The sequence below is a fragment of the Petaurus breviceps genome, unplaced genomic scaffold, assembly GCF_028583685.1.
Source record: "Petaurus breviceps papuanus isolate PSGF00001 unplaced genomic scaffold, PetGlider_PUasm1.0 174, whole genome shotgun sequence".
Taxonomy (NCBI): Eukaryota; Metazoa; Chordata; class Mammalia; order Diprotodontia; family Petauridae; genus Petaurus; species Petaurus breviceps.
The window spans coordinates 21,687,662-21,708,891 of NW_027185761.1; the positions used below are offsets into that span (position 1 = coordinate 21,687,662).

Here is a 21,230-nt window from a genome sequence, read left to right on the forward strand (position 1 = left end):
GGCCTTGGATGAGTCACTCTCCCTTGGACTTTGGTTTCCTCTTCAGTGAAAGAGAGAGAATCTCTGGAAACCTGGGCACCCCACCCCCCAGGGTCTTCTCAATGGACCTCTTTCCCCTTCTTTAAGGAGAAAAGTCCTGAAGAGTGTTACCTCTTCCCAGGGGAAATTGAATTCTGAATGAGCATCACATAAGAGAGCTGACAGAAGGAGTAAGAGGGATGGACCTCAGAGAGGCAGCTGAAGTGCAAAATGGGCTAAAACTTGGGGTCAGTGCCCAGCCTGCCTGCTTGCTATAGTATTGAGTAGTATTTTCTCAAGGTCTCGGTTTCCTTATTTATAAAATGAGAGGGTTGGGGCAACTGACCCACAAGGGACACATTCCCCTCTAAATCTATAATCAAATTCTGACGTTACCAGATCTCAAACTATAATGTAAAATAGTGGTTATCAAAACTGTTTAATGCATCGAGGTGGTATAGTAAATAGAGTATGGGCATCAGGAAGACCTGAGTTCAAATCCAGCCTTAGACACCTACTACCTGCGTGCCTCTGGGCAAATCACTTAATATAGTATTAACCACATTAATGCTAAAATTGTTGATACTTAACAATAACAATGATAATAAAAATAGATAACATCTGTATAGCACCTACTATGTGCTAAGTGCTTGATGTCTTCTCTGATCCTCACAACAACCATGGGAGGTGGGTATTATTCATTAGCCCCATTTTATAAATGAGGAAACTAAGGCAAACAGAGGTGAAGTGACTTGCCCTGGGTCACGCAACCTCTATTTGTCTCAGTTTCCTCATCTGTAAAATTAAAGTCCAAGGTCTCTTCAGGCTCTAAATCTATGACCTTGTAGGAGATGTGAGGCCTTGCTAATCCATCTGGGAAAGCAGCTAGGAGGGAGCCAATGCTAGCAGACGCAGGGAGTCCTACCAAAGCAAAAAGGCACCACAGATACAGACACGAGAGCTAATCCAGAAAGGCAGTCTAATTTAATAATATTGTCTCTGATGTCTAGAGATTATACTTTTTTTTTAACCCAGGTGGCTCTTAGCTTGTGTGCTACATTGAGCCAGGTTATGGCAAACATCCTCACCTCATTTCATAGAAAAATGGAGTCGGAAGGAGGTACATAAAGATTTGGTCACAGGAAAATATGGCTGAGTTCCAAGGCATGAGGCTTTGGCTGAAGGTCTGTAGGTTGCAGAAAGCAAAGCCTGCCACTTTCTGCTAAATAATGATACTTCCAGCTCCTGAAGGATTGACAGCTGTGGGCAAGTCTTGGTGGCGGACCTCCCCCTGCCCTGTCCTTCCCAAGACTACTGCAGTGAGAGCTGGAGGGAGGGAAGAAGAGGCAGTGAGCTCATCCTGCTGGCTTCTGCACCAGAAGAAAGGAGGCTTCCTCCTGCTAGCATCTTCCTGCCTCCCAGGGCAGGAATGCTCGGCTGTCTTTCATCTCCATGTTCCTGACTGGATCATAGGATTCTAAGGGGGCCCAGACAGCTCCCCACATCCCAGTTCAGCTGTGCCAAGACATTGGTCCTGGCCCCAATATGTCTCAGCCTGAGAGATTTAGGGAAAGGGACTCAGTAGACGATGTTATCTCACCCTACACCTGCCTGGCACCCAGCAGCTCTTTAATAAATGTTGTTGATCAATTGACTGATTGTACCAGTCTCACCACTTTGCCCCTTCCCGGAGGTCTTCTCAGAAATTGTCTAGAAACCAGTGGGTGTATGTGGGGGAGGAAAGGAGACCTTGATTATAAGGCCAAGAGAGGGCATTTAATGCGTGCTTGTTGAATGAATGAACAGGATGACTAGTTCATTACTAGCTGTGTGACATTGGGTCATCCCTTAACCTCTCTGGGCCTCAGTTTTTCTCATGTGTAAAGTGAAGGAGTTGTGCTAGGTGATGCCTAAGGTCCCTATGAGCCTAGAGATCTGTCTTCCAGTGACAGGGAAGGGAGCTCACTATCTCTCCAAATCGCCCCCTCTGTTGTTATCCAGGTTTGGGGTTAGAAAGTTCTTCCTTTTACTGAACTAAAATCTGGCCCCTTCTAACTCCCACCCAGTGGTCTGTATTCTTGTCTCTGTAATAGCACAGACCAAGATGAATCTCTTTGCCACACAGCCTTTCAGTTATCTGAAGATAACCATTGTGTGCCTCATGGCCAGAGTCTCTCTGGGAAGCTAGGGGATCCCCCAGGCTTTCTTTGTCCCAGCCCAGCAATTGGAGAGGTCCATTCAGAGGGTGCTGGTCTGCTACCCACAGGACCACCCCACTCGAGGCCAGCATGACAGTCCACAGGCAATGGTCCAGCCCCAGGAGATCATGAAGGAAGGCTTGAGGTCAGCATCCATGGTTAGCCAACTGTTAGTAACTGCTGGTTTCAGACTTTCCCTGTGGCTAAATAGTTTAGAGGTGGAGAGGGGAGAAAACACCACCAGACATTTTGGAAACATGGAAGAGTCCTTTTTAATGCTTACATACATGTCTTTTTGTTTTCCTCTGGGAACAATAGCAGCCAAACAGAAGCCAAGTTGGCCATGAACATTCACCAAATGAAACCTCAGTGACATCCCTAAGACAGTCATGGAGGGTAGATAGGGGGGAGCCCACTAGGGCCACCCTCCAAGGACTGCCCCAACTTGCCCAGTGATGTACATTCCCAGAATTCCCTCCTATGTCTGCCCAGGGACCCTTTGGAACTCCCCATGTTTGTGACCCCTCAAGGATGGAACCAAGTCAGCGGAGAAAAATGTGATCTAATTGAAGCCTGTCTCCTCCCCACCCCACTAAAAAAAAAAAAATGGAGACTTTGAAAATCTTAAGCAGATGAATCGGACATTTGCTTAACTACTGACTGAATCACCTGACCCTGAGTTTCAAAGCTATTTCAATCCCTTTAATCCATGTATTCAGTTAACTTGCAAAACAGAGTTTTATTTGCAATATTACTCTTCACTAAATACTGCACTTATATGGTTTCTACCATTCCCTATCGATCTTTGAGAAGCTGTAGGCGATTGGGAATAAGAGATAAAGTATTTTACAAAAGCAAAAACAAACAGAAATTGTTTTCTCACTTGGGCTGTGGCCATGGGGGGAAAAAGGAAGGTCTCTGGGTTTCTGAAGACTGAGAGAAGGGCGGAGGGGTCAGAAAAATCTGGAGAAATAGCCTAGGCCTAGAGCATCCCCCAACCCCCAATGTCCTCTTTTCTCCCCCGTGTCTCTTGTCCTGACCTTTGATTCTCTTATTTTCTTTTTTCTATAAACCCAGAAGCAGCGCCTAATTTTTTAAGGTGCAGTGAGAACTCCTGCCAAATGCATTGCTTTGCCCAGTGACCTACCTGTTTCAGACCCTCACTGAAGAGCTGTCTGGCCCTGGTGACCAGGGACCATAGTAGCTAGAGAAAGGGAAGCCAGTGAAGGACCATTGTAGTTTTTCCTATTATCTCCCCAAGTTCATTTTAAAAATGTGTCGGGGTGAGTGATGTCAGATTATCTCAGTTCCCTTGGTCCTGCTCATGTCTCAAAATGGGCTCTCAGAAAGATGAAGAGGGAAGATTTCTGACTTACAAATGCCATAATATGCAAAATCATCCACACATCATATTGTGAGAACAGTTAGACTTCTCAAGCCCTTAGCTTGCTCACTCGTTCATTCATTAACACTCATTCATTCATTCATTCACTCACTCAACAAACATTAATTAAGCACCTACTGGTAGCCCAGCCTTGTACTAGGCGCTTATCTTTAAGCTGGGTCATTTTTCCTGAGAGTAAGAGTTCATATGTTGCTGTGGGGCAAATGGGCTCAGGCCCCCTAAAGGGTTCCAGATCACATAAACCTCTCAGAACCAAGGACTCTGGGATCAGTTCTCAAAAAGCAATCCTGGTGTCTGCAGCATTCAGAGCATACAGAAAGTATCTGGCTGGCTTTGAAAATTGGGGGATGATTGGAGGCTATTTGATTTATTTTTTTCCTTTTGTTTCAAAATTTGGGTACTAGGTATAACCTCCTTCTGATGGACAGATAGTGCTCCTAATGCTGTCCAGTCATTCTCAGTGGGTAGCTGTGAATCAGAAGTTAGGGGCAGGGGATGATATTCCTATAAGTGGGCTGTTGGCGGCCTTCGGGAATCTGGTGTGCCAGGTGTGGATGGAGCCGTTCTTAGAGCTTATGCAGGAGCAACCTGGCTGGTCTCCGTCTTGGAGGCTGTAGCAGAGGCCTCCTCATCACCCAATGGGTTGTGGCCGCAGCAGAGGGTGGTGATCATGCAGGTTCGGAACTAAAAAGAAAGAACCAAAGTGGCAAGAGAATTCTCTATTCAGAGAATGCTCAGCCCAGGGGCTGGCTGGCCTTCAGCATGAGAGGGTGGCAGGTAAAGTTTGGCATTAATGTTTCCATCCAGGGACCTTTGTGTTCTCTCTTTCTCCTTCCCCCTCAGAAGCTTCTCTTCAAAAAGGATTCTATAACACACTCTGCCAAGGTTAACTTCCCCACATAAAAGAGTTTAGGATGAAATGACCTGAACACATATTCATTTAATTGTAACAAACCCTCTGTTATTAGACCAAAACAGCAGAAAAAAAAAAAACTCTAGAGTCAGAGGGCCTGGATTCAAATCTCACTTCTGATGCTTAGTAAGTGTGAAATGTTGGACAAGTCACTTAAACAAATTGGGCTTCAGTTTCTCTGTCTGCTAAACGAGGGGACCTGGCTGGACAAGACGGCCTCTATGTAAAAGAGCCTTGCCATTAAATGGTTCCCATGGCACGGCTCCAGCATTCTCGTAAGACTTCTGCTCCATAAAGAGGATGCATTGACTGCAGCACAAAATGAGGACCCAAGTGAGGACTTGAACCAAGGCCCTTGAAATCATTTCTAGAGATGGAAACATCTGTTCACCCTCTGATTTCTGGAGATGAGGAAGGTGTGGAGCAGCCCAGTGAGTGACTTGTTCAAAGTTACATAACTAGTTAGGCTTAAAGACTAGACTGGAATCCAGGCATCTCCTTCTCAGGGCAACTCTCTCCCAGGCCTTGGCACTGCTTCTGGGTGTCTCTATCGCTTGACTCTGACAGCGAAGTCCATCCTGACCTCTATCCCCCCTTCTAGGCTGTAGCCAAGCATCTCCCTCCTCATCCCCGACCCAGGTACCTGCTTATTCATCATGATGTAGATGACAGGGTTGTAAATGGAGGACGTCTTGGCAAAGAAAGCCGGGAGGGTCATGAAGATTGGACCAAAGTTGGAGCCCTGATGAGTGAAAATGTAAAAAGCCACACCGGCATACGGCAACCAACAAATCAAGAAGGCGATGACCATGATAATGACCATACGGGTGACTTCCTTCTCAGCCTTCTGGGTGGTAGCAGACTCTTGCTGCTGGGCTGCAGCCTGGAAAAAACATTAGATTGTCTTTTGAGGCTCTCCGCCATTGAGTAGCAATCTACCTTTCCTGCAAAGGCCTTTCTCCCCACTACTCTACACCAGGCTGGCCCACTCATGCTCCCCCAAAAACATTTTATGTCCACTTCTCCTAAAGGGTATTATATATAGTAGATATTCAAGAATGACTGGTCAGTTGTCTGGTTGGTTGATTGAATGAATGAATGACAAATCAAGGAACAGAAAGGATAGAGTGGGAAGAGAGAAACAAATGTCCAGGTAGGTAAGGCAGATGATCGGGGTGAGGGGATAGGTTATTGAGGTATACTAAAGATAAAAGCTATCCAGACCTCTTTGACTGTGAAGACCAGTTGACCATAGCAGAAGAAAATGACGATCAGTGGAATGGTGAAGTGAACCGCGAACATGTAGATGACGAAGGATTCATTGTTGACTTCAGGTTTGAGGGTGTAATAGTCAATCCCACATGAGCATTGCATTCCCTCTGGGATGTACCTGCAGAAAAGCCCCACTCAATGACAAGATCGTATTGACAAGGTTAGCCTGTTATTTCAGAGACTGGAAGGAAAGTTTAGGGAATGATGGCTGCCTCTCCCTTTGGTCCATGTGGCATTTCCCTCATCACCATTATTTCACATTTTACCATGACCACAGTGAGTTTCGGTCACTGAGTCCTCCAATGCCCACTGCCCCTGGGCACATTCAGCTTTTGGGTGAAAAAAAGTAGCTGCTGGCTAAAGGGAAAGGAAAATGGTACAGGGGGGAAATGCTTCTTTCGAGGTTCTGATTTCCAAGGAGATCCCCAAGAACACATTGAAGCAAAAATAGGGTCTGCCTACCTATAAGGGACCTTTGAGGTGGAAGGAATTCATTAAGCTTGGAGAAGAGAAGACAGAGAAAGGTGTCTTCATTGCCAAAAGGTTATTATTAAAATAAAAGAGGACAACCTATAATAGTAGAGAAAAGGCCACAGTATAGCTGAAGATGAAAGATTATCAGCAGGAAACATTGTTCGATGTATTCCTAGTGAGGAGGGGGGGTGCTTGGTATTTCCTTCAGCAAAGAGCTTTGAGAATTAGATTGGTCAGGGAATGTATTCCTGGAGCGATCATGGTGGTTTGCATTATTCTGGAAGCAATACAAACTTCCTCCCCAGCTTCTTCTCCATCTCTTTTGAAGCCCAAGACTAGGCCTGAGGCAGATGGCCACCTGGGCATCCCTATTGATGAACAGTTTAACTATGCAGATAGGCACTCAAGGTCAAAGGAAGTACTATAGGATCTGAGCTAAAGAGGATTGGACTTTGGCCCCAGCTTAAATAAGGATTAAAGTATAGCCAAGGTGAAAGGAGGCATCTTAGAATTTTTCCATACTCTGTGGGCCTCCTCATTATCCATATCTCTCATGGATAGCTGCCCCAGCCTTGGTGTCCAAAAAGTCTTCAGATGGGATGCCTTCCACCTTGCCCCCTATATCCCCCCACCCAATGAAGCAGTGTGGTTCAGTAAAAAGAACACTGCATTCAGAATCAAAGGATCTAGGTTTGAATCCCACCTTTGCTCTTTACAAGCAATGCAATTATGAGCAAATCATTTAATCTTTCTAGACATGAACTTTCTCATCTGTAAAATGAGGGAATCGGACTAGATGACCAGCCTTGATCCTGTGCTCTTTGATGAATTAGGAACACCCCTGAAGGAGCAGGGACTGTTTGGGTGGAGGCCCCTCAGAAAGCATCCCTAGATTTCTAAGGGGAATATCTCTGCTCACCCCCACCTCCTTGCCTCCCTCTCTACATTCCACTAACCTCCATATTCCACTAACCTGGACCAGCCGAGGAGGGGTGGAGCAGAACAAGCCAGAGCCATGACCCAAGTGAAGGCGACCCCCATGATGGCATGGTTCTCCCCAAACCTGAAGTTGCTCATTGGTTTGCAGACCACAACATATCTCTCAATGGCCAAAACCACCAAGGACCACAGAGCTATTTCACCTGAAAGATACAATAGGGATGTTTCTGGCTTTAGAGGACCCAGTAGAAAAGAGGAGAGGATGAAAGGAGGGACAAGGAGAGGGTAAGGAAGGAAGGTTGGAGTCCAAGGCCCAAATAAATGCAGACATTCTCTACAGCTCCCTCATTATTATGCATGATCAGCTTGGTGCAAAACTGTGCAAGAGGCAAAATTTGTTTTTTCTGCCTTTCTTCTTCCCCTACACCCATTCAGCACCATTTATATCCCAAGTACTAAGAACTTTCCTGCTGCCCTTGTCTCTGACCCCTTAGCTGGGAAGATATCTGATAAGGTCACTCCCTGGGAGGTATTAGGGACTTAATTAGATCCTTGCTCAAGGATATTTGCGTCTTTAAAGAAGACCCTGGGAAGAAAGGCTAATGCTTAACCCAAGGGAATAGTGGACTTTCAAGCATCCTCAGAGGAGCCCTTTGGGGGGCCAGGGACCTTTACTGATCACACCTCAGACAACATGTGAGAACTAACTATTCAGAGATCCTCTCATATCTCTTCCTTCTGGACGTTCCACCACTAACTAAGAGGTAGAGGTGGTCAGTTCTCTTTAGAGAAGGCAAGCTGAAACAAACTTTGACCATGCCTTCAGGGGAACTTCCCCGGGGGTCTCAGTTGTACCCTCCTGTAGCACTCACCCATCCACACCCATATTCCTCAATCCATCTTCTGCCCAGAAGCAGCCCAGGTCTAGAGCCTAGGGGAGCAAAGCAGATTCCTACCCATTAGAACCGTCCAAAAACGAAATGAGCTGCCTCAAGGGTTGAGTTTCCCAACTTTGAAAGTCTTCAAGGAGAAGCTGGAAGACCATTGGTCAGAAATATTTATAGAAGGGCATCTTCTGGGGTTTGGGTTTTATGTGAGGTTCAATAAAGTCCCTTCCACCCTCAAATTCTTTCATTCTGTGATTCTCTTTTTGTCTAACTGGCATAATCACAAAGTCCCTTCTGAAGGTAAAACTCTGGAGTACACAACACCCACAGATGAGAAAAGACCGCATCCCTGATCTCAGAGCTAACATTGCATTGGCACATGTAAGAAAACACAGGCAGACCAAGCATCAGGGTATAGACAACTGGATTTGTACTCAGAGGACCTGGATTTCAATTCTAGCTCTACTCCTCACTAGACGAGTGCCTTGGACAGGTCTATCTGACCTTCAGTTGCCTCCTCTGTAAAACAAGAAGGTTAAACTAGATAATCATCCAGGTATAAATCCTATAATCCCATAATCTATGGGAAACACCTGAAGCACATGTACTGAGCAATAGCTCCTGTATGTACCTAAAAGGGCACTGGACCCAAGTCCCTCCAACCTGGGATCTAGTCCTGCCACTGGGCATTCTTGGGCATGTCTCTGGGCAGAGACAGATGTCTTGGAGCCAACTCCAAACAGCTAGCTAGAGCCAATAGTTAAATTCTCAGTGTGATCATTTACATCACAAAAACCTGTAAATAACGGCTTCATCTATTTTTTTTTTCATGTCTATAAACTTAAGAAAATGATGCAGGAAAATCTTAATAATGCAGAGAACTGGTTGTTAAATATTTACCCGCATACCCTTGTCCCAAGACCTTAGTTTTTCTCACCTGTAAATAGAATGGGTTGGAATAGATGGTCCCAAAGTTCCCTTCCAGCCTTAAGCTGGAATCTCTTAAGGTCCCTTCCAGCATTAAATCTTTGAAAGTGTGAAATAGCTCATGAGTCAAGCTTTCCTGGCAAGATGTTGTGAGTGGAAGGGGGAAACATTAGGATGGTTGGATCTATGTCTATGCCAGATGCCATTACTACTCTTTCTTGCCTCAAAATCAGCTCTCATATACTCCCAGCTCCCTTCCCCATCTTGGCACTGAAATGTGTTTGGGGAGAGGGTGGTCACAACTAAATAGAGCACTGGATTTAAAGTCAAAGCCCCTGAGTTCAAATGCTGGCTCTGCCCCCTTGCTACCTGTATAACCTAAGACAAATTTCTTCACCTCCCCGTTCACAGCTGCCTCACCTGTAATATTGCAGGGTTGATCTAAATGACCTGTCCAACTGTAAAGCTTTCAAAAAAATATTTCTTCCTTCTAGTGATCTTTTTTAAAGTAATATTTGTTTCTGGTATATCCCTCCTCACTCTTCTACCTAGTGAACCATCTCTTGTAACAACAGAGGTTTGAAAAGAGGGAGGAAAAAAAGCAGTACAGAAATGTTAACCAACACCATGACTATATCTAACAGATTTATGCGCTATTCTGCACTCATGGTTCCCAACCTCTGCATTTAAGAGGAAGAGGCCCAGCTCTAAGTCTAGAATCTTAAATTCTACCAGTATCCCCCATTTGAGCAACCCCACCCAGCTAGCCCTAAGCCCTGGAGATCTTCTCCTCCCTCTCCAATCATGGATGGGCTGAAAGTCTCTTCCTCCTTTCCCTAGGGAGCCACTCACCTCCTGTGGTGGCGAAGAATCCTTCCAAGTTGCAGCCAGTGGGTCCAAAAACAAAGTAGCCATGCAAGGAGGTATAAAGGGTGGTGGTGAAACCACCAAATACCATGAAGAGGTCAGCTACTGCCAAGTTCAGCAGGATGTAGTTCAAGGGTGTCCGCAGTTTCTTGTGCTGGATGGTTACATAGAGGGTGAGGAAGTTGATGGGGAAACCCAGGACAATCAGCATGAACATATAAGCCGCCAGGCAGGAGAACTGCCATGGGTCGGCCAGATAATACTGAGGTTCCTCAAAGGGGCTTCGCACCACACCAGTCTTATTGGAAAAAGGGACATAAAAGTTGGGTCCCTCTGTGCCATTCATGGCTGCGGCTCTGCTGTCTCTACCCTGGGCCTAAAGGGGACTGGCCTCTGACAAGGACCTTCCTCTTCTTCCCAGAATGGGGCAAGAGGCTAGACCAGCCACATTAGAAGGAGCTGGGAGCTGTGGCTCGAGGTCCTTATAAAGTGACCCCCTCTGTGTAAGCCCTCCTTCCCTGGAGTCAGCACCCAGAAGATTCAGGGCATGATTAATCATAATAATCCAGCTAGGTTGGCAAGCACTAATTGGCTTCCCTGGAAGGCACCAAGGTGACTCTTGTCAGCTATAGAGACAGGCCCTCTTGGAATGGGAAAGTCTAGGCCTGAGACCCCCTAAGGAAGGGATCCTGAGGGGTTGAGTGGGTCTCATTAACAAGAAGCTCTGGGCCACGGGTGTCCCATCCAGAAAGAAAAGAGAATGAAGATTATGTAGTCCCTTGGCCAGGGAGCCCCATGTGGTGCCTGAAAGAAACCAGGCTCAATGAAAAGAAAGCAAAAAGTATACCTCTCCCCTCACCCCAGCAGTATGACTGACTCTTATTCCTGTTTTTATTTCCCTGGGCTAGGTTGGAATGACTGTTCATGGGTCCCAAAATACTGTGTTAATTTGCTCAATTGTATGCTGAGTGAAAGTGGCCTCTTAGATTGGACAGAAGGGAACAGTAGGCCAGTGAGACAGGGATGAGGTGAGGCCTGGGTGGAGATGAGGCCCATCCTCATTTTTCAAAAGGAGGAGTAGGAGATTTTGTCAAACCCTTCAGGGGACTGTGTGGGAGAAATGATTTCAATTGTTGCCATAGAGAGGAAAGAGCCCTAGATTAGAGAAGGTCCCAGGGCCTGGCTCTGAGAGAAGGTCCCAGTCACCTCACCTGTCTGTAATGTCCTTATCTGTAAAATGGAGATAATAGGGGTGGCTAGGTGGCCTAGTGAATAGAGCATAGGCCCTGGAGTCAGGAGAACCTGAGTTCAAATCAGGCCTCAGACACTTAACACTTTACTAGCCATGTGACCTTGGGCAAGTCACTTAACCCCAATTGATTCCTGCAAAAAGAAAAAAAATGGAGATAATAACCACTACCCTGACTGCCTCTCAGGCTTGTGGAGATGCTCCTTATTTGTGAAATGCACTTCATTTGTGGAAAATGCTTTGAAAAGCACAAACAACAGGGAACTTGGAAAAATTTCCCTACTTGTCTAACTACAATGTTAGAGAGTTGCCTGAGAAACTAAGTGATTTACTCATCAAATGGCCCAGAAACCCTACTCAAACCCAGACCTTCCTTCCTCCAACATCAGCTTTCTATCCCTTCCACCATGCTGTCTGCCCCTCCAGAGAGAAGAGGCCATATTCCTTGAGCAAATAAATTCAGCTGTATCTACCCCACCATCCACGAGAGGCAGGATAGCACATTGGCCAGCATCCTGTACTTGTACTTGGGAAGATGAAGGTTCAAATCCCACCACCTAGAGACAATAATATCTATAGTACAGGAACTACCAAACAGGATTTTTGTGATGTTTAAAGGAGATTGAGTAATGAAAACACTTTGCAAACTTGAAAACATTATATGTCTATCATTCTTATTATTAATACTTCTCATACATTTATCAGCTGTCTAGTACATTATAGTTATTGAAAGATATGGTAAATCTGCTTTCTTAGAATGTAGGCTTCATGGCGGTAGGGGATTTTTAAGATAGCCAGTCAGTCAGGATCTGTGCAGTGACATGAGCACCCCTTCAGTTTCCAGTTCTTTGCCACTGCAAACAGAACTGCTATAAATATTTTTGTACATATAGATCCTCCCCCCCCCTTTCTTTGTTCTCTGTGAGAGTATAGACCTGGTAGTGGCATCACTGGGTCAAAGACAACAGGGTACTAGTAAATATTCAACAACCAGCTTTCTAGGAGGGGGGAATATATGAACAACATACTTTTCAGTTTAACCTGAATTATTAATATTTTCTCCATCACTTCCTTCAGTTTAGAATTTTTTAAAGAAACACAATAGATGAAGCCTTAATTTGTGGTATTTGCTGATTTCTAAGACATAAATGCTCATACTGAACATTTAACAACCAACTCTTCTTCTCTTGGAGCTGGCTCCAACACAGCCCTGGAAAGTTGATGCACAATTTAGTATTTTGGGGGACATATTTCCAAATTGCTTTCAGAATGGATGGACCAGTTCACAGCTCTACCCATGGTGAATGAATGCACTTATTTTCCCACAGCCCCTGCAGTATTTCATACAAACTGACACTAACTTACCTTTCCAGTGTTATTACAAATTATTCCCTTCCAGCCCCCTATAGTTCAACTAAAATGACCTTTTTGCTACTATATACAACATCCACTGTAGGACTTTGTGTCAGCATTCTCCCATGCCCAGAATGCACTCATTTCACCTGCCTCTTAGAGTTCCTACTTTCCTTCAAGACTCATCTCAAGTCTGGCATGAGACCTTTCCTAATTCTCCCCAGCAGCTACTTTCCCCCCCCCACCCCCAGGTTACTTGTACCTGCTTTGTTGGTGTGATAGACACATATCTATATCTATGTCTGCATCTATATCTATATGTATGCATATTTACATATGCATAGGTATATAAGTGTGTATAGACACATGTTATCTGTGTGTATATATGTAACTGCATGTATGCACACATGCATCTGTATACATGTATATACGTGTGTATGTATATTATGGGGGGGTGTACTTGTTGTCTCCCCTGTTAGAATGTAAACTTCTCAAGGATAAGGACTTTCATTTTTGTCTTTCTAACTCTAGCACTGAGCACAACTCTAGGCACATAAAAGATACTTTTAAAAGTCTTATTGGTTGATTGATTAAATAAATGTTTGCTGCATGGGTGAATATGAAATGTTATTCATTCATCTAAGAAATACTGATTACCTAATATATTTAAGGCCCTTGAGCCAGGTGTGGAGGGGGAGAAGATAAGAGATGTGTGTGTGTGTGGGAGGGGGGAATACACACACACACACACACACACATATATATATATACACAATAGATAAAAAGCATATAGTAAAACCCCTGTCCTCAAAGAAATTACAGTCTAAAATGAGGAGACAAGGCAAGTGTACATGAAAATGAAAGTAACAACAAAAGAGATATCACAAGGAAATTTATAGACAAAAGTTTCAATGTGGGCAAGGTACATGTGGCCGGGGTTTTTAGGAAAGGTTTTGTGGAGGAGGTGAGACTTGGGTTGAGCTTTGAATGTTGGGCAGGATCTAGTTGAAGCAGAGGAAGAGAGTTTGGTGAGTAATTTGGCAGGGAAATGCAACAGGGCAGCTGAGCAAAGGACAAAGGCATCGTGCTCATGAATGGTTAGGGAACGGTGAACTGTCCAGTCAGGTTGGAGCATAGGGTCTCATTGAGGAGTGTTTGAGAAAAATTTAGGACTCTTAGCCAGAGTGAGGAGGACCTTGAATGTCCCCCTGAGGAGGATGGGCTTTATCTTGTAAGAAGTGGGGAGTCACACAAATTCAAAGTGTTCTCATCTACATTATTTTTATACCTTTGTCACTGGTTACCCTCAGCCTGGCTCGCCTCAAGATGGTCTGTGGGGTTGTTGTGCCTGCTACAGTTACCCTAGGTAAGAGATGGGTGGCAGGTGGGTACCAAAGGTGGATAAGGAGCCCTGAAGAGGGCTTGGCAAGCCCTCCCAGCAGAAGTGGTAGTCTGCCTCAAACCCATCAGTGAGTTAGAGGGGTCCACCCCAAGCATACAAAGACTTCCCCATGCAGAATGGGCAGCTGGGATCAGTTTGCTCCAAGGGCTGTGATGGTGGCTAAAGCAGGTTGGGTCAGACATCAAAGATGCTGGGGTCACATACTGCATCCCAGCCACTGCTGGTCATCTCAATATCTTCATTTTGCCACTGGACTTCAGTAACTCTACAAGAGTGAGGCTAATGACTTTGCACAACTCTGCCTCATTTTAATCCAATGAGGTCACTGATCCTTTTCAAAAATGAAGGACAAACTACAATAACCCTTTGATATCTTTATAGAACTGGTCTCTGAGAAGCTCATGAGACCCAACAGATTCCATCTTAAAGGGGGGGCTCAAGGGAGCAAAAGGAATCCTGGTACAGTGGAATAAGCCTGAAACAAAGAGTCTGGAGACCTGGGTTCTGCTCTTAGCTCTGTTTTTTACTCTGAGCAAGTCATTTGACTACTTCTTTGGCCTCAGTTTTCCCATCTGTCAAATGTAAGAGAAGCATGGCGTAATCCTTAAGGACAGTTTTAGTCTGACATTCTATGAGCCGAGGAACCACCACTGCCCATACTTACTGTCTCTGCTTCTTCCCTTGGCTTCCAAGCCATGGCATTGGCCTGAAGCGATCTTCCTTTTGGACCTCCCTTTCTCCCTTCCTGCTGCTTCCATAACTCCCGTCTCCCAAAATGGGTGTTTTGTCAGCCCCCTGTTCTCTTAACAGCTTGTTTGTTCAGAGCTCCAGTGTCTCTGTCCATCTTTCTATGCAAATGACTTGTAAAACTATATTTCTAGCCCCCTCCTTATGGTCACTGCTCCTTGGAAACCTCAACCTGGAGAAAATATACTGGTATCTCAGATTCAAACTTGTTTCTAAAAAGAAATTCATCTTCTTTCCACACACACACACCCTAATAACTCTCCCAATTTTGTTAATGTCCCCTTTGTTCTCCTGGAGGTCTAGGTTCAAAAGCTTAGGGTCATTTATTGTTCCTCCCTTTCCCTTGCTCCTCCCACCCAGCCACTAAGTCCTGCTGATTCCTCTCAGAGTGTCTTGCTTTTCCCTTTCCTTCCCATTCCCATTGCTACCAGCTTGGCTCAGACTCTCATCTTTTGCCTAGGTCATTGTAGCAGACTCCTAATGAGACTCTCAGGCCCTCATGCATTCTGCCTACATTGTCAAATAAATCTTCCTAAAACACTGCTGGATGCAGTCACCCCGGTTCTCATAAACCTTTAGTGGCTCCCGGTTGACTACAGGATCAAATGCCAACACCCTAGGATGGCACTTAAGGCCCTCTACAATTGCATAAGCATGCTATGTTTGTCATCATTCAAATTATTGAGAAGAGTGTTGACATCCATCAACCTTCCAGGCTGACATTCATACATTAATCACTAGTCTTTGAGTCAGTTTGTTCAACTAATTATGAATCAATTTATTTGCATTATCACCATGCCCACACTTCTCCAAAGGAGGTAGAGGGTTGACATTGGCATCAGGAAGGCCTAGGTTCAAGTCTTGCTTCTGATACATAGTGGCTTTGGGACCATTTGCAAACTGATTAATGTCTCAGTTTCCCCAGGCAACTTTCTAAGACTGTAAGTTATGGGCAAGTTGCCCTCCATATTGGTGGAAGGAGTTTCTACTGGGTGGTCTACAAGTCAATGAAATCATGGGTCCAGCTCCCTATAATAAGCATCTGATCCTCCTTCTTCTCTTGCTCTGAAGACTGTCAGGAGACCTTTAGTAGTTTCTAATTAGGGGTTACTGCCTGGGGAGAAATTATTTGAGGGAAGGGGGCAGAGAGGAAGACACAGAAGGGGAGTGTGGGGGAAGGGGAGGGTGGAGCAGTGCCTTCTGGGAGGAGGCAGCCAAGATAATCTAAGTGGGCTGTTGTATTCCATCCCTAAGGTCTCTTTGAGCAGAAATGAGGGAAGATCACCCTCCTCACTCTGTCCCCACCTTGAGTCAATGCCCAGGGGCAAAGCCTTGTTAGCTTTCTACTAATCATGCCAGCTCTGAGTGGCAGCCTCAAGCTTTATTGAAATCCAGTGATCCTAGATTTTTCCCTTTTCCCTCATCAATCATTCTGGTGACTGCGCCATAGCCTTATTTATTTGCTGACTCACTGACTCCCCTTTTACCCACACATATTTGCATGTTTATGGCATGGACTCTAGTATTTTTGTCCAGCAACATTTAATTTATATTTTAAACCCCCATTCATTTTTCCCCCAATAGGTTCTATCTTTCTGACTGTTTGGTGCCTTTATCCTTCATTATGTGGATTCCAAAGATGTCTTTTCTTTAAAAAAATGTTTTTATCTAGAAATGGAAATAAAAACGAAAGGGCTCATTCAGAAACAGTTAAGGATGCCAGGATGAGGCTAGCTAGTGATAAGTAATAGAAATGCAGCACCGTATTGTGAAGCAATAGGCATCATTGGTGCATTTTCCCCTGAATTTCCATTTGGGGGAAGGGCCTAGCCCAGCCTCATCCTCCTTCTCTGGATTTAGCCATCCACTGAGCTGTAGCTGCCCCACTGGCCTCAATTTCCCCAGCACTTAGTACAGGTAAGTACTTAATAAATACTTGTTAACCAAGTGATTAAAAAGAGTGCTAGATTTGGAATTGGAAGTCCTGGGTTCAGTCAATCACTCAACAAGCATTTATTAAGCACCTACTATTTGCCTGCTACTGAGCTAGGAATTCAAAGATGAAAATATAAATTCCTATCCTCAAGGGGCTTAAATTCTATAAGGGAGGGGCGGCTAGGTGGCTCAGTGAATAGAGCACTGGCCCTGGAGTCAGGAGGACCTGAGTTCAAATCCAGCCTCAGACACTTAATACTTACTAGCCATGTGACCTTGGGCAAGTCACTTAACCTCAATTGTCCTGCCTTCCCCCCTCCAAAAAGCAAAAACCAAAAAAAGGAAAAAAACTACCAAAAAAAAAAGATGATGAGAGGAAAGGATACTTGCAGCTGGGTGGCTAGGCGGGGCCAAGAAAACTGGGCAGCACAGTGGACAGAGAACTGGGCTTGAGTCTGGAACACCTGAATTAGAATCCTTCCTCCAACACTTCATAGCTGTGTAACCCTGGACAAGTCACTTGACCTCTCTCTGCCTCACTTTCCCCATCTGTAAAATGAAGGGGTTAGACAAAATTAACTCTAAGGCCCCTTCCAGCCTTAAATCCATGATCCTATGAGAGGCTTCAGGGTTCAGTTTCTGGCTCTGACACACACTAGGTATACTTGGGTAAGTCACTACCCCTTTCTAGGTAGGCCTCAGTTTTGTTATCTGTAAAATGGGGGGGGGGAGCATAGGATTAGATGATCTCTAAGAGCCTTTATACCTCAAAATCTTATGAACCAATTCAGTCCCCACCTATATTTCTGAGATCTGCTCTGTTCCTCTAAAAATACCCTCTGCTTCAACCACGATGGCCTACTCATTTTCCCCTAAAATGTCACAGACAGTCTTGTCCCTACATTCTTGTACGCACTATTGAATGCCCTGCCCTTGCCTCTCTATTTATCTGTCCTACTCATCCCCCCCCCCAAGCCTAGCTAAAGCCCTAACCCCTCCACAAATTCAATTAATTCAATAAGCGTTTATTATGCATCTAATCTGTTCCAGGTACTATCCTAGGTGCTAGAGAGAGAAAAAAAAAAGACTTGCCCTTAAGAAGCTTACATTTCACTTGAAGCCTTCTTTTCCCACCCAAACCCATAGTGACCAATGTCTCCCTTCTCCAGCATTTACTCTTAGAACTTGCCACCCTACACTCTCTTTTCTTTTTCTGCCTGAGTCCTGCTGCCCAAATAAATTTCAGTCCCTTGAGGGCGGGTGAAAGATCTTATTTGTGTCTCCACGGTACAGACATTATCTTACACATTGACTGAATTCACTAATTTGTGTCTTAACAAAATAAGGAAAGGAGAAGCGCAAAGACAAAAGATGACCAGTCTGACAACCGCTGGTGTAAGTTTGGAGTTTCAGCATGTGATGCCAGCACGAAGTCATTCACTGTACTGCAGTATTGGAGTGCATGTGAGGTCAAGATGGGCTGTATTGGCATGTGATGACCCTCTGCTCCGGGCCCTGCCTGGTCTCCTCTGGACTTCCAAACCCTGCCCTGTCTGCTGTTGACTCATCCTGGACCCTCCCTCAGAACCTGGGGCCTCCTCAGCCTGGAACAGCTCACCCCCATTCACTGTGCCCCTCAAAGACCTCTCCCTTCTCCCATTGGAGAGTGCCTCATGGAGCCGCCATTTTCCAGATGGGTTGAGAGTATCTAGCCTTCATTCCCCTCCTGCGTCTGCTTCTGACTTTCTGGACTTCAAAACCATGCCAGTTACCTTCATTAACCTCCCCCCAACTGCTTTTTGGTCCCTTTTTTGTGTGCTGTCCTTACCCTTTAGAATATAAGCTCCTTCTGGGCAGAGACTGTCTTTCTTCTTGCTTGTATTTCAATTCCCAGAGATTAGTACAGTGCCTGACACGTAGTATTAATAAATGCTTTTTTTCTTCCTTCCTTCCTTCTTTCTTCTTTCCTTCCTTCCTTCCTCCTTTCTTTCCCTTCTTCCTTCCCTCTTTCCTTCCTTCTACCCACTTTTCTTTGTTTCCCCTTTTTAAATTTTTTAATTAAATTTAAGTATTCAACATTCACTTCCATAAGATTCTGAGTTTCAAATTTTCTCCCCATCTCTCCCCTTCCCCCACCCCAAGACAGCATGTAATTTGATACAGATTCTACATTAAACCCATTTTCACTTTAGTCATATTGTTAGGAAGAATTAGAAACAATGGGAGGAACCTCAAGAAAGAAGAAACCAAAGAGAGAGAGAGCAAATAATATGCTTTGATTTGCGTTCAGACTCTAGAGTTCTTTTTCTGGGTGTGGACAGCATTTTCCATCATGAATCTTTTGGAATTGTCTTAGATCATTGCATTGCTGAGAAAAGACAAATCTATCAAAGTTAGTCATCATACACTGTGGATGTTACTGTGTACAATATTCTCCTGGTTCTGCTCACTTCACTCAGTATCAGTTCATATAAGTCTTTCCAGACTTTTTTGAAGCCCATTTGTTTATCATTTCTTACAGCACAATAGTATTCCATTACATTCATATACTACAACTTGTTCAGCCATTCTCCAAGAGATTGGCATCCCTTCAATTTCCAATTCTTTGCCACCACAAAAAGAGCTGCTATAAACATTTTTGTACATGTGCCACCCACCCTTCTTTCTTTCTTTCCTTCCCTCTTTCCTTTTCTTTCCTTCCATCCTTCCTTCTTTCTTTTCTCCCTTCCTTCCTTCCTTCTTTACTTTCTTCCTTCTTTCATTCTTTGCATTGTTCCTTCCTTCTTTTCTTCCTTCCTTCCTTATATCCTTTCTTTCTGCACTCTAAACAAGTCCTGCACTTTCCCACCGCCGTGCCTTTGCTTGCACAATTTCTTTATTCTTTTTTTGGAAGGGGGGAAGGCAGGGCAATTGGGGTTAACTGACTTGCCCAAGGTCACACGGCTAGTGAGTGTTAAGTGTCTGAGGCTGGATTTGAACACAGGTCCTCCTGACTCCAGGGCTGGTGCTTTATTCACTGCACCACCCAGCCACCCCCACACAATTTCTTATACCTAAAAGATGCTTCCTTCTTTTTACCTGTTGAATTCAGACTCATCCCTTAAAACCAAATGCCTCCTTTTTATGAAGTCTTCCCTTATCTCCCAAGTCAGAGAACAGCGTCCCCTGACACTTAATGTAATCTTTTTGTTTTATTTCTCTTTAACGTAATTACCACTTCATTAACACAAATCCTGTCTGTAACTTAGTAGGTGGTTGTTGAGAGTTCCTGTAACCAAAAAATTCCCCCAATGCAGCTAAACAGGTGACAAGACACTCTGAACTAGTTGGTGTCATCCATGGCCAACATGCGTATAGCCTGTCACTGGGCCCAAACTTGGATCTTTTCCACTTGTTGGGGAGGGGGTGATGTTAGATTTTGTGGTCCACTGGCTGCTGTAACCTCCTCACCATTGTGAGGTATCAGAGGGTAGAGATATCATCTAACACTGTGCATCATGGTTATTTCTGTGGGTCTCATACTATCCTACCAGACTATAAGTTCCATGAGGACAGGAACATTTTCTTATCTCAACTTCATGGCTCCCTCAGTGTCTAGAACAGTGTTTTTCACACAGTAGAAACCAAATAAATGTTCTTGAATACATGAATGAATATGTTGTTAGCATGTAACAGAAGCATGTTACATTGATACTTAAGGTTATTATATGATGGTCATGTGATATGGTAGCCTCATACTAACATGTAATGTTAACTGTTGCCCTAGATATGTGTGCTAGATGTCATATTATTGTAGATTTAGGACTAGGAAGGAATTTAGAGGCTTAATCTAATGTCCTCTTTTTTCAGATGAGGAAACTGATGCACAGAGTGGTTAAAGGACTTCCTGAGGGTCATACAGCTAGTGATAGGAAGTAGGATTTGAACTCAGGTTTTCCTGACTCCTACACCAGAGCTCTGCCCCACTATACCACCTCAATGAAGATATAAGATTTCAAAGAATTCAAAGTGAAGACAGGTAGCATCCCCACAGCTCAAGATTCTGCAAGGCACAATGACTCAGAAAGCATGGGAGGTTCTCAAGAGCAAAATTCCACTGACTATATAATATATGTGTATATGCATATATATATATATATACACATAGAGAGAGAGATTTAGACATATATAGAGATACATACATGTTAAGAACATTTAGATATATCTATATGTTTTAAGGGATGGGTCTAAAATCAATAGGTATAGTCATTTTCAGAAACTGTGGAGATAGAACAGGTCTTGAAACAGACAAGTACCCTGATTTCCAAGGTATATGCTTTAAACTGTAGACTAGTAGACTTGATTTGATTCCTGGAAAAATTCTAAAATAAATTTGAAAGGGATCATTTGTGAGCACTTAGAGCAGCAGTGATCTCTACATCCTGAAATGAGTTTGTAGCCCCCAGGATGTCCCCTCACACATTCACCTTCATAAAGCTGCCCCAAGTCTAAAACCCTCTGTAGATCAGCAACTGCTGCTGTGATTATCTTTACTGATCCAACTAGAAAGGAGGGGGAATTTCTTCTTCTTCTTCTTCTTCTTCTTCTTCTTCTTCTTCTTCTTCTTCTTCTTCTTCTTCTTCTTCTTCTTCTTCTTCTTCTTCT

General features: G+C 44.2%; 2 protein-coding genes across 2 annotated transcripts in view; one reads left to right on the forward strand and one right to left on the reverse strand.

The window, feature by feature from the left end:
* The window catches only part of RPL32 (ribosomal protein L32), a 180,756-nt gene that overhangs the window by 6,201 nt on the left and 153,325 nt on the right, over window positions 1-21,230 (forward strand). The window lies entirely within an intron of this gene.
* Window positions 4,003-10,246, reverse strand: RHO (rhodopsin). Its single transcript, XM_069084526.1, has 5 exons — window positions 9,886-10,246; window positions 7,254-7,422; window positions 5,759-5,924; window positions 5,178-5,417; window positions 4,003-4,305 (listed from the first exon to the last, which is right to left on the reverse strand). The coding sequence occupies exons 1-5, from the start codon at window positions 10,244-10,246 to the stop codon at window positions 4,195-4,197; spliced, it is 1,047 nt and encodes a 348-aa protein (XP_068940627.1). The 3' UTR covers window positions 4,003-4,194.